This window comes from Periplaneta americana, chromosome 11, assembly GCF_040183065.1.
Source record: "Periplaneta americana isolate PAMFEO1 chromosome 11, P.americana_PAMFEO1_priV1, whole genome shotgun sequence".
NCBI classification, from domain to species: domain Eukaryota; kingdom Metazoa; phylum Arthropoda; class Insecta; order Blattodea; family Blattidae; genus Periplaneta; species Periplaneta americana.
Genome location: NC_091127.1, coordinates 80,362,418 through 80,376,843, shown reverse-complemented (window position 1 = coordinate 80,376,843; position 14,426 = coordinate 80,362,418). Strand labels below are relative to the sequence as shown.

Here is a 14,426-nt window from a genome sequence, read left to right as displayed (position 1 = left end):
TTTGTGCCATCCTAATTTTGGACCAAATAAAAACCTAACAGTTTAACATAAGATATTTCATTACCTAGTGTGTTGGAGAGGCTACACAGTCGTGCACAGTCTATTGTTCCTGGTATCCTCACAACTCAAGCTTCGTGACTGTATAATACTAGACTGTGGTGTTAGTGCACTAGCCTTCCATCCAGGCGGCCAGGATTCAATCTCCGGTCAGGTCATGATGTGGTGGACAAAGACCTTACAGAGGATTTTTCTCGGGGTACATACTCCCGTTTCCCCTCTATCATTCCACCAGCACACTTCCCCCTCATTTCATCTATCATTCGCAATAATAAAAATAGGCTGGGGTGAAGTCTTGGGGGGTAGTACGGGTTTCCGATGCTGATATAGGAGTGGCTTGGGATTTCAGGCCCCTGGAGCTCATCAGGTACGTCCGCGAAACGGAACGTGGCGTTATCAGGGGATGAGGCAGCATGGCCGACTGTCAGCGTCGGATTCACGAATGCGACCTAGGTCACTTGCCGGACTTGGATAATCATCGCATATAAGGGCACAATGGGCCAAACAATGCCTAATACGGATCCGTCCCGGGTCCAGCCCAATCACCAATCTCTTATATACGGTTGTGATCAAGGGTACAATGTGGTATAATCCACACAATCTACAATCCAGGTTTTCTATAATAATAAACTCTCTTAGGTTGGCTATCCTGTAGAGTCACGGCATTCTAGATTGCAATGCGATTGCGTTATGCAGGAGAGGGCAAGCATTGACATAAAGTTGTAAATGTTATGTTTTTCCTGAATTTGGATTACTAATTACGTTGAATGCGTAGTAGTTGTAGGTGAAAGTGGAATTGTTATTTCTTTCTAGGTGGAATTTAAATAGGAACAGTTTATGATGGGTTTATTTGGGAAAACTCAAGAGAAAAATCCTAAAGACATGGTAAAGTTGTAATTTTAAAATAGCTTGACAGAAAATACTTTGAACGGCTTGTGTGTATGTTAACTTAAAATGCTTATTTTCATAGGTAAACGAATGGTCACATAAAATCAGAAAGGAGGGTTATCAACTTGATCGACAGATAAGAGGTGAGCATGAAGTGAACTGTTTTCTTGTTTAAGTACGTAAGCTTAGTTGGCTTCGTGGGATTGTTATGTGGTGTCTGGTTATATATAAAAAAAATAAACATTAAACTTGCCGATTTATAATTGTGTAAGTAGGCCTACTTACTTCTTTGTCCCTTTTCTTTATTGGGTGAAAATGGGTACTGAAGTTAGGCTACGAGCTTTGAGAAACTGGTGTAATTCAAGTTTTCCTTATTTTCTTATAGTAAGCAATACAGACATATTAGTCGCGACAAACATTTCCATTTTGGTAAACATTGCCGCTAGCGGCTTCCAGACAAGAGGCCGAGGACTGTGACAAGGTTATAGTGGGTTAGATGAGGGTAGCCTGTAAAGTGACAACCTTGGGTTATTTGAATAAAAACAAATAAACTCTTTTACCTGCAGAAATTTCAGTGATTACTTGACAATTTAATAGGACTTCACACTGAATACTGAACAGTTATCATCATCATCATCATCTAACTTATTTGGTATTTCTGTGCAAGAGCACTATCAAAGGTAGGCCATGATTTATTTATCACTTTGACCTCTAGTCGAGTTATTCGTGCCGAAAAGAAATTGAGAGTCGACGCCAATTTGGGACCGAAAATGGATCATTTTTCCTTCAATCTTCTTGCCTAAACATAACCTCATGTGGCATTCTCCTGCACGTTGCAGCATTGCTAATACAGTATATGAATTCATCCCAAGATCCTTTGAAGAATTTCGCTGGACCTTAAATACGTTTATTTAAATAGCAGTGTAATCATTTCAAATATTTTGCACAGAAAATTTGCCCTCCTTTGGTAGCACTTTTGTTCAGTAAATAGACCTAGGCCCTACTTATTTTTCCCGTGAACATATAGTCTACTTAAAATGTTTTGAATAAAGTTTAGCAATTACACATTTTTAAGTTCGCTAGAGAGTTGACTTGAATGTTTGTTGTTAGTAAGATCGTAAAGGAAATGACAGTTTCTGAGTAAAGCCACACTATTTGTGTGTTACATACGGGACATTTTGCAATACATTTTATTGAACTGGAATATAATTTACAGTTTTTAAAAATAGAGGCCTACAGACATATAATTCAAAAGAATGTTTTTCCTTACATGATATCAAAGTCAGGAATCCATACTCTCATCTCAATGCCAAAAATAAAAAAATAACACCTGTTGCGTACAGGAAGTAGAAAATCAGCATTTATTAACTGGTTTATTTCCACTTCGTTTTTTCTGAAACTACTTAAGGTGTATAGTTCAAAATGCCTTTTGGTGCTCAGCATTACTTAACAATATTGTATAGGCCTACTTAGCATGTGCTGTCAAATCAAAGATTTTCCTTTACACGTTTCAATCACAAAAATATAATTTCTGTGAAGTGTAAGCTACGTATGGAACAAGTGCTTGGTTATATGGGACACACTAGTATTAAGTTATTCCATTCAACTTAACAACAATAACTAAAAGATTGTTTCGAAGTGCGCCTTACATACCCAAATTTTTTAATTTTGAATTCAGCCATCTTAATTTCATCAGCTGGAAGTGCAAATATTGGTACTTATTTTATTCAGCCCTTCCACATGCATTTCTATGTTTTCATGATATGAGGATATGCACACATCGTGATCTTTGCATGATGTTGGAAATACTTCTGATGGTCTCAATGTTTTAAACATGGATAAATTAATCCTATTTTAAAATTACGCTCTTTTTTGAACAAATTGTATGACTTTTAAATTTTCATGATTAAAATACGCTTCTGTATTTGTTTCTGCTTTCTAGATTCAAAATTTTTCACAGAAACATATTCTTTCTTTCCTGATCTTATTCTGCTTATGTCATCCCTTCTGTAGGACTGTATCACTTCACTCTTTTGTTCTTCACTTAGTGCATTACTTCGTTTCTTCCTTTCCATTAGATCATTTGTCAGATTGAGTTTAAGGTTTTCAGAAAGTATTTTGACATTTGTTTGAATGATGTTGGAAGGAACATGACTTTGTTTTGTTGGAGATTTTGGAAGATTGCTTCAACTCACTTGATAGCCTTGTCTACTACTTGTGGTGAAATCTTTGATCTTTGATGTTGATGCCTCTATTGTCTGAGGTCGAGCAACTTGCAACTTCTCTCTCTTTTTCTAAACTCTCTTCCTCTCTCTTTCCCAAATCCATTCTCCATCAATCTCTCATCTTACACCTCTTAAGTATTTCTATATACTCTCAATCTCTCTCTCTTTTTTTTTTTTTTTTTTCACCTTCCCAAAGCTCTGGATTTTCTTTCTTATTTTAGGTTCTGAACTCTCTTCCTCTCTCTTTCCCAAATCCTTTCTCCATCAATCCCTCTCTTACTCATCTTACACCTCTTTAAGTATTTCTGTGTACTCTCAATCTCTTGCTTTCTTTTTTTTCAGCTTCCCAAAGCTCTGGATTTCTTTCTTATTTTGCCTATGTTTTCTCAATCTTTCTGTAACTGTCATAGAAGCCATACTTGATATGTGGATAATTATGGCATACCATGAAGAGTGTTCGTACATCATATTGTATTCGTATATAAATAAGATTTACGCTACATTTTTTACCTAACTTAAATATTTTTGCTTCTTAACCTCAAAATTATGTAACCAGTATTGTGAATGGAAAAAAAAAAGGTGAAGATTACTTATGTCCCGGCCACTATAGGAACTTCCTAAAATTTCTTGAAAATGCCTTGGATTTATAGTATTCATTATTAGGAATTGATGTGCTCATTGGGAGAGCTGTGTGCCCATCCAACCCACCCTAAATACGTACCTTATTTATAAACACTGCACTCCTATATAGTAACATTCCTGAAGTTTAACATCATTTCATTTGCAAATGTTGCAACCATCTAGTGCAGTGGTCGTCAGCACTCGCTGAAATGGGTAGAGTGCATGGGAGGGTAAGGAAATATGCTCCGTTGTGCACTAGGGTAGAGAGACAGCATACCTGCCAGCAGCCACGAATGCATGCTAGGGCAGTGTCTTGCCCGCAGGTAAGAGACGCAAGCCCGAGGGTGCAGTGTTCTGATGACTGCTGATCTAGTGGAAGAAGTGGAAGGTGATAGCGAACGTCTTTTGTCTCCATTCTTCATAATTACATTTAGTTCGTCGTTAAGTGTGTGTTTTGTGAATGAATCAATATGTTAATTCATTGATAATTCCATATACACACTGCTGTAAGTTAAAAATTGAAATGTGTTGTAGTTGTGATAAAAGTGTTGAAAATTGATTTATAGCATCACATTGGCAGTGTTAAAAGTGTGTAATATTCGTTCAATGACCGGTGAATACTCTATCTTGGCCAAAAAAACTAATCAAACAAGTGAAACAAAAACTTCCTTCTCAAGTTAATAGAGGCCTAATGATCAAAATTACATTAGTTTAAGCAGGCCTACTAAAATCGCATAAGCAATGAAACTTATCTTTTTAACTACCAGTACTACTTTACTAATTATGTTGGGTGTAATGTAGGGTCTGGGTGTGGAAGAAAATAACTCACAGAAAATGGGGAAAAAAAATAACAGATGTATTGTGATCAGTGAACTGTTAGTTCTTGGCTGTTTTATTGATTATATGATTGTAGAGGGGTCTGTAAATTTATAATTTAATTTGTTTCATCAGTATATGTTTTCAAATAAGATTATACATTTTCAAAGAAAAACATTGTTATTGTTTTCCCCACATATTGAGAAACAAAGAAAGAATGTTTTAAGGGTTGTTAGCAAGAGTGAAACATTATTTGAATAGGTTATTTGAGAAACCCCTCATGTCCAAAATCTTAAAATTTTCAGGAGAGATAAAAAACTAAATATTTCCCATATGAAAATAATTTTATAGAAATGGGCTATATATTTTTCCCTTGGTTTTACGTTGTAACTACATGTTTCAAGTTCATAATTGAGGTTTTAACACAAGTCAGTTCCTCAGAAAAATTATTTAAATATTTGGGACACGAGAGCTTTCTCAAATAAAAGATTGAATGTTTATTAGGCCTATATTATATTATATTATATTATGTATTATATTTTGATGTCTACAAAAAGTATTGGTATCAGTCAATAATAGTGTGAAAAAAAAGTTGGTTGATAAGAATTTTCTATTAAATCATCCTTAGGTAATGTCACATACTACAGCACTGTTCAGTTATATCAAATCATACAAATGCTACCAACATATAAGTACTGGTACATAACTTTTTAACATTACTTACTTACGGCTTTTAAGGAATCCGAAGGTTCATTGTCGCCCATACATAAGCCTGCCATCGATCCCTATCCTGAGCAAGATTATTCCAATGTCTACAGTCATATCCCACCTCCCTCAAATCCATTTTAATATTATCCTTCCATCTATGTCTCGGCCTCCCCAAAAGTCTTTTTCCCTCCGGCGTCCCAACTAACACACTAGGCTATATGCAATTCTAGATTCGCCCATACTGCTACATGCCCTACCCATCTCGAACGTCTGGATTTAATGTTCCTAATTGTATCAAGTGAAGAATTCAATGCGTGAATTTACTTGAGAAGCAACATCCAGCTGTAAAGAAACCGTGCATATTCATTTTAACTGTAGTAACTCTAGGTGACAGTCACCAGTGATGTGCACCTGATGATGATCGCCGCAAACAAACCGTAGCTTAAGAGTTTACTGATTTTTATTCAAGTGATTCCTTGTCACAGTCCTTGGCCACCTATGACTTAGCACTGTTGTGTTGTGGCCGCTTACCTTAATTTTTATCTACCATTATTTATAAAAAGTTATTTCCTTGCTTCTTTTACTCCATTTGTTTAATTTGCTGTACATAATTATGGAGATTTAATGTTGAGTTGTGTTTTATTTTTTTCTTTGTTGTATTTTTTCAATAACAAATGTTTTGGAAGGATGTAATGTCAGAATTCTGTATGAACATTAAGCAAGTTTTATAATAACTTCATTATTTTATTTGGAATTTTGTTATACGAATTTGCTTAGAAATACTAATTAAAAACAAAATGTTAGAATATAACGAAAAAAATTGAAAATGCAAAAACAAATCCTACCAAATTATTCGAAATCCTCTTTCTTTTTCTTACCTTTTTTTTTTTTTTTTGTTCATATTTTAATTTAATTGTGTATATCCGAATGGGAATAATAAATTTCGAGAAATTATACAGTATGTGAATAATTAATTATGTTGTTAAGTAGATTACATTTTATTATTTTAGCCATTCAGCGTGAAGAAGAAAAAGTGAAACGTTCATTGAAAGAGGCAGCTAAAAAAGGCGACAAAGGTGTCTGTACAATTCTCGCCAAGGAAGTCATACGAGCTAGGAAAGCAATTGGAAAGATTCATACATCCAAGGCTCACCTCAATTCTATACAGTTACAGATGAAAAATCAACTTGGTAAGGAATAAAGCTTTCATAATGTTGTAAATTAGTATTTTGCCCATATAAATTTTTTTATTAACTCACTACAGTTACAGAGACAAATGATATCTTTTTGGCAAACCCACACATACATGTGCGTGCACACACACACACGCTCGCACATACGCGCACACACACACACACACACACACACACACACACACACACACACACGCACACACACACACACACAGAGTGGTAATTTGTGTGTGTGTGTGTGTGTGTGTGTGTATGTGTGTTTAATGTTCTGGAAGTTGAATGTTTTCCATTTTCCTTCGTGCATCCCATTAGTATGTTTCCAGTTGTGAGTCCATTTTAATGTCTGTCTTTTTGATGGTGGGACACTGTAGAATATTGTCTTCATCCATGATGGTGGTGTTGTTATTATACAAGATGCAGTGGGCGGATGGGTAGATGACCTAAGTAACAAAAAACATTTTGTGGAGATGTTTCACAAGACAGACATGGCCCTTGTACATTCTGAAAGTAGCTACAGCTTCTGATATTGGGACGTTTGGAATGATCCATTGTTTCCCTTAGGTGCCTTGTCTGAGGTTGGTGTTTATTTCTTTTCATATGAAGTTCTTTTTTTGATATCTGTCGAAGTATATGACACAGAAGTACAGTATATCTTACAGACCTGATAGGGCTTCTCGTATTTCATGGTTTCAATTCAGTGTGGACTTAAAAAGAGAATAGAATAATATGGCTGAACATGAGGAACTTGAATTGACAGATGTCCAGTCCTTTTCATCTCTGAAATATTTGTTTTAAAAGGAGAAATAATAGTCCTTGGGGAGCAGAAGATACAAAAAGGCTCCAAATACTGTGGAGTGTTTCTCTCAAATGTCTGGCTATGTTTGAGACAATCTACTTATGTGAAAAGAAACTTTCTCACTTATAAAATATCTCAATCACGATTAACTAATTCACATCTGCAGGACTGTTTATGTGTAGCTATAAGTGACTTCTCCTTGGAGATCACTGAAATTCTGAGTAACATTCAATTTCAAGGATATCATTCTGGTGAGCATTTCAAAAATGTATTTATTTATTTATTTATTTATTTTATTTATGTATATTCATATAGGCACATTAAACCTATTCCATTTCATTGTGCTTTCTCACTTGATATTACATGTGGGCGGTGCTCACAACCTTCAAAAGGTTCAGAACTCCTGTACTTGGGCATTCAATAAGTAATGGCAACAATGCTGTAAGTCAGTGTTCCTAGCGGTGATCATTATACTACATAATAGAACAGTGATTGTTTCATAAATTTGCAATATTGAAAGTCTCGAAGTAGCCATATTTTGTAAATACAGTGGCTATTTCTGATTTGTAGTAAACAATACAGCCCTAAAGGTACAAACAAAGGTGCTTCATAAAAATCCCAGATGCAAGAGGAAAACATGCAACTCAGTGCTTTAGGGCATTACAAGAAGCCTGTGGAAGATAAGTCCTACCACACTGAACTATTGCAAGTTGGATGGAAGTGAGACATTCGCTTTCAATCAAGAGTTGACATCCAAAGGGCTTTAGTTTGATCAGTGAGAGAGATGTCTAGAAAAGCTGCTGCAGATGGAATCCACTGTCTTCTAAGAATTTGGCAACATATTGTTGACATGGCAGGAGACTACATTTCAAGTATGTAATATCAAAAGTAACCTAAATAAATTTAGTTGTTGTTGTTTAGTCAACTGTCCAAGGACAGGTTTGAACCTCATACGTAACACCAATACGGCATCACTCATGAGGCAACTAGGCCAGGAGATAATGGGGTAGGGTGGCCAGTTCCTTTCCCCCCTCCAATGCATACATCGCCAATTAGCTACATATTCCACTAATCAGACTTCAGATGCGTACAAACAATTGTTCTTCCTCTAACACGTATCGTCAAGTGAGATGTACAGTCTGATAATAGATATACATATCAGCCAGAACCATAAATTTAGTGTGAAGCAATAACTACGTATGTTGCCATTTCTTTTCGAATGCCCTAGTATTAGATAACTGTTATGGCTGGTTTGTCCAAGTATTGTTAAAACACTTAATGATTGTTAAACCTTCAACAGTTTGTTAAATACAGTTTTTCCATTTGTTCAACACCAGTTTGGCTTAACAGATTCTTAACTGTTTGTTAACTTTAAATGTAGGATTTCCAGATTCTTAACTGTTTGTTAACTTTAAGTGTAGGATTTCAGGCCATTAACTCATTTAACAAACAGTTAAACATGGCGGATAACACCACAGCTGTTCAGACAAAAGTTGTGAAAATAATTTGTTATGTTTCTCTTTGAGGAATGTTTAGAGTAAGGGCCGGTTTCACCAAGCTTCAGTAAATCAGTCCAAATGAAACATTAACTAGTACTGAACATTAAAATATATACACGAGTACGTTTATATGTGTGCTGTCTCCGTAGATGTCAAGCCGAGCAGCTATATGTGCCTCGTCGCGCTGGTTACATCATGGCTCTCCGATGGAGTAGTCAGTAGCGAGTTGGCTTGCCATCCCTGGGGCCCGTGTTCGATTCTTGGCGATAACTTTTTTTTTTATTAGCGTAACTAATTTTTATACATGTTACCTTTCTTCATTTTTTTAAATTTTGTGTAGTGGAACGAATTATTTCGCAACTCTGGCTCCACTAGGAGAATTTAAAAAACACTTGGGAGATCAATTTTCTTCCCGAAATAAAACAAAGATAAACAAACAAATTAAAGAAAAATAAAAGAAATACACATGTGGATCTAATACTTTGTCCACGTGCCATCGGTGTCTATCACTACCTGGCATTTTCGGGGCATTGAGTCCACCAGATCGTGGAAATAGTTCTGGTCCTTAGCGAAATCTTCCCAGGTAGCCAGAACTTTATCCCAGAACTGATCTGGATTTTGAGGTGGGATGTCTCGATATTTGTCAATCCTCCTCTTTTTCATCCTTTTCCGTGAACCGTCTTTGAACGTTTATGGCAGTGTGCGCGGGGTGATTATCCTGCTGGAAAATTAAATTTGCATCGGAAAGAAAACGATTATAAATTCCAAGAATCCAGCTCTTTCGCTTCTATTTTAAAGCCAGTGCAAACATACCTTATCGCTAGCTGTAATATAATTCTAATAAATGAAAGTTAATATACCAATTAAATTTTGTTATGTTTGAATGCACATTATGTATTAATTTACTAATATTTCTTAGGTACCGGTATGTAGTTATAATAATCACTTTCATGTCTTAAAATAAATCTCAGTTGTATGTTACCTAGTTGACTAGTTTCAGCTTTGTCACAGCCGTTTTTATGATATTCTAACCTATGATCAGTTTCTTCTAAAATTTTGAGTACCGGTACCACGATCTTCGTGACGCAGTATCTTTTGTGAATTTTTGTGTCATTCAAATTTTCTAAATGATCGGTTTTTAAATGGTTAACATTATCTCCATTTGACTCTTAATTTTCGAGCAGTTCCAGATATAACAATTCTGCGTCGAAACGTTCCGCCATTTTATATTGCAAATAATGAATAATTAAAAATTTAAAGACGGAAATTTCTATCACTAAATTTAGTGACAGTTTTACTGGTTCGTTAGGCTAAAGATGCTTGGTGAGATATAAAAATGATTTAATGAACCAGTAAATAAACTAATGAATCATTAAAACCTTAATGAAACTTTGTGAAACCGGCCATAAGACTGGTAATATATAATTTAAAAGATATTTTGGAATATTCATATAGGGAAGATAATCTTTATAAGTCAACGGATTATCATCCTGACGCTTATTTCGATGCTGAGCTATTATCCTTTTAATATTGAGAAAATGTGCGATCTCAACGTGGCAAGAAATTGAAGTCAGATTTGAATATCCTACAAACAGAAATAGGCCACTTGTTCCAATTCACCAGCTACTATTAACTCTAGATTCTATGTTATTGGCTCTTCAACTATAGCCGATGTCAGTAGTAACTTATTTCAAAATACGCAGTGAGTAAATAATAAAAATGTTTCAGCAGCAATTGCTTCTTTAGGACGAAATTACATATAATGTATACATGGACCTGAATTAGAGAATTTTATATGATACGGAATTCTCCTCAGGGTTTTGTGTACAGTTGACTACACACACATTCGTGTAAGTATTGTCACTTGGTGGTCATAATGCTGAGATTTTTCTTAACAGAAATTCATATTTAGCATTATAAAATATAACCATGCTTATAATAATAATAATAATAATAATAATAATAATAATAATAATAATAATAATTATTATTATTATTATTATTATTATTATTCAATAGTAGTCAATGCAACTTTCATTTATCAACTCTCTGTGCTGTATGAATCATGGCTACTGTAACAGGTTATGATTTTACACATGTTTCATGACTTACTCTACAGTACAGAATTTAAATAATAATATCAGCCAATAAGAAGTTTTCTTATATATGCAAAATCATGACAAACTGCTGTTGAGCAGTTAGAATAGTATTAATGACAGTTAAAGTTAAGTGTTGGTCATTTTAAACAAAATTATGTTGAAAAAATGGAAAACATCTTAACAAAACGTTAAAAATAAACCAGCTGTTTATTTAACATTTGTTAAGCCAAATTAAACATTACTTGGAAAAACTGGCCATTAGTGTTATAGTAAATCTAAGTTATCATAAGTCATCATCTTCTTCCTATTCTTTAGGAATTACTTTCAGAATTCCCCTTTTAACTTGTTCAGACCATCTCTTCTTTAGTTGGTCCGAATTTATTTTTCTGCTAAGGAATTCGATTATCACATTTCATTCATTCTTTATGGCTGATAAGAATACAAATGATACTTATTCTAGATGACTGGACATTTGATTAAATAAATTATGCATGGTTAAGATATTATTTTATGTAATTTTTTAGTTTGTTCTTTGATGCTTTCGTAGTATTTTAGTTTCTTAGTTTGCTGTTTCTTATTACATACCTATATTAAAACTTTAATTTCAGCTGTCTGCAGACTTTTATCTCTTTGCGTTATCATTATTATAGCGCATATTGTTGTCACAAGTATTGTACTTGCACTTATCAAATCAAACCTGATACAGTCCTTCTGAATGTGTGTTGGTGTCGCCTTTCAGTAACACTTTCGACTTGACATCATCTTTTATTACGTATGTAATAAATTTGTCGTTTGTAGTAATTAAAGTTATTATACAGCAACTTTGAGAGTGGCTGGTGCTCTTCAGAAGTCAACAGAAGTTATGCAGGCTATGCAGTCACTTGTTCGAATTCCTGAAGTGGCAGCTACAATGCGAGACTTGTCCAGGGAAATGATGAGGGTAAGTTAAAATGGAGAAAAGAAGTTGGGTATTTAAAAAAAAAAAGTCATGTTTCGTTGACAGGATAATTATATTTTTATGTAACCAGAAAGGGAACGTATACCAAAACTAGTCTGTACAACACAAAATTTGAATTGTAAAGAAATTTAATGACACAGAACGTGTGATGTACAAGACAATTTAGAAGGCCAAAATCTGTTATGAGTGGAGAAAATCTCTTAGCATGTTGTTGTCTCTCCAAGAAGATCCACACACATCCACAAGGCAACTAGCAAGGAATTTCAGTGTCAGTCAATCATCTGTATTTAATTAAATGAAATAATTGAAATGACACCCATATAAATACAACTTTTACAGAAATTAAGTAAAGATAAATTTGACCAAAGAATTTTGAATTTTGAGATACTTTAATGGAGATGACAGACTAAAATCCGGAGCTCATAAGACATATATTTCAGATGAGGCCACTTTCTGTCTTAATAGTACAGTGAATCACTATAACTGCCAATATTCAGGGTGCGAATTAACGGGGATGGGGTGGGGGAGGATTTCCCCTCCCTGTTGGAAAGTTATCTCATAAATTCATATTAACATCCCTGCCAGGGATAACTCCATCCCCTCTCACAAAATATAATTGTTTTAATACGAGTATACTTTATAAAGTATAAAGTAAGCAAAGAAAATAATATTGATGTATTATCATCACCGGCAAGCTGACAACAATCAATAACTTAGGAATTACACATCTTATCTTAAGCCTGCTCATTGATATAATTATTATTTTGATCAAGATGCAAGATAAGCAACTCAGTGCTACCAAGCGTTTAGCTGTATCGAATGAGGGCAATAATAATTTTATGTATGGTATTCTCTATCTAGGATTCTATCCTCCTTCATCAGAAATCTTAATTTGCACCCTGCCGATATTAGTCTTCGAACAACCGATATTGAATGACACAGCAACATACACATCATCACAGAAAGTTAATATGTGGTGGCAATAACATAATTAGACCATTTTTCACTGAAGAGAACTTAAGAGAAAATTCGATAAGTATCTACACCTGCTGGAATACAGCATCATTCCAGTTTGCCAGGGTTTGCTTTCTGGCATGGATAACATGTTTCAGGAATAAATCTGATATCAACAAGTTGGTGCACATTTGGAAGAGGCTTGACTGGTTTCCTAAACGTAACATGTCCTAGAAGATGTGAGTGGCTACCTAGATTGTCAGACGTGAATCTTTTAGATTACTCTCTGTGGGACTGCTTGAAATTTAGAGTGTACTGCAATAAACTCAATGATTTATTAAAACTGGAAGAATCAGAAGTGAGATGCATCTGTTCAGTCCAGTTAATGTGCGAAAAGGATTGGACAATTTTCGTAACAGTCTGGGACATTGTGTGGCAGTGAATGGTACTTCGAACATTTGTTGTAGAACTAAGGGTGTGAGTATGTAATTTATTTCTAAATTTCGGACTCTGTTGGTTATCTGACATGTTAACTTAAAAAAAAGAGCAACCATTTTTGTGAAATAATTGTGACATAATAAGAAATATACTTAGAAATCTATCAGTATGTACAGAATTGAGAGAAGAGTTCAAAGATGTAAAAAAAAAAAAAAAGCAAAGATGGTCATTTAGGGAAATGTGTTTTTTTTGTCACATTCTGTATAGGTACCTGAGGAAATGCATTTTTTTAATTCTTGCATAATATTAAATGATCTTGTATTTAACATTTTTAATGAAACTAAGAATGATAAAGGTGTAAGCAATATTCCATACTTTTTGTTTACTACTTATACAGATGAGATTTTTAGAAAGTAGCGTAGTCTTCTGGAGAAGGGAAATCACCTAATATTGGTACGAAGTTTCTGCAAGAAACAGAATTTGGGTAAAAGTTTTAGATGTGCGATGTACATATAGTCAAAACATAACACATTCTTACATTCCATCCACACATAATATAGTTCTAATGTAAATTTAAATTCAGTGGCGGCTTGTGGGTATTGAATTAAGGGGGGCTGCATGCAAAAATAAACCAAGCAAATTACCTTATTTAAAGATTAGTTCCATGGCCTTGTCTTGTAGGTTGAAAACTTTTGAATCATCATTTTATTAAAATCCAATATGTCGTTTAATATAATCTGTACAATCGAAAACATAGTTAATGCGGTCAGTCTCTCTTCTCTCATCGTATTTCTAAGATAGGACTTTACTCTCTTCAAACACGAAAAGCAACGTTCTTGTTCGGAAGTTGTCATTGGTATGGTGATAGCTATGTGTAGTAGTTCCACAACTTCTGAAAATGAGACCTGCAAGAGCTTGACTGCGTCACTGATATTTCTGAATTCTTGTCTCTGATACAACACAGTGAGTTCAGTTTTTAGTTTGTCTTTATCGAACATTGGAAAAAGCTTCACACATACATTTAGGTCATTTTCAGGAAATGAGCTTTTGTAGCATTCAAAGTTTTCTTGACACAGAAACGAAGATAATATCAAATGATCTATGAACTGGAATCGGGTGTTAGCTTGTGTGATAATGAGGTCACACACTTCCTTGGCTGCCGCAACCCTTATGA

The 14,426-nt window shown here is 34.7% G+C and overlaps 1 protein-coding gene across 2 annotated transcripts in view; it reads left to right on the top strand.

The window, feature by feature from the left end:
- The first annotated feature begins 725 nt into the window (after positions 1-725).
- Positions 726-14,426, top strand: part of Vps24 (vacuolar protein sorting 24) — a 35,972-nt gene continuing 22,271 nt past the window's right edge. The window contains exons 1-4 of one of the 2 annotated variants that reach the window (XM_069839663.1): positions 726-942; positions 1,028-1,088; positions 6,326-6,505; positions 11,721-11,842. In XM_069839663.1, the coding sequence (XP_069695764.1) occupies positions 895-942; positions 1,028-1,088; positions 6,326-6,505; positions 11,721-11,842 (411 nt within the window). In that variant the 5' untranslated portion in view covers positions 726-894. The remainder of the gene's footprint in view (positions 943-1,027; positions 1,089-6,325; positions 6,506-11,720; positions 11,843-14,426) is intronic. The other variant, XM_069839664.1, reaches the window with a different exon arrangement.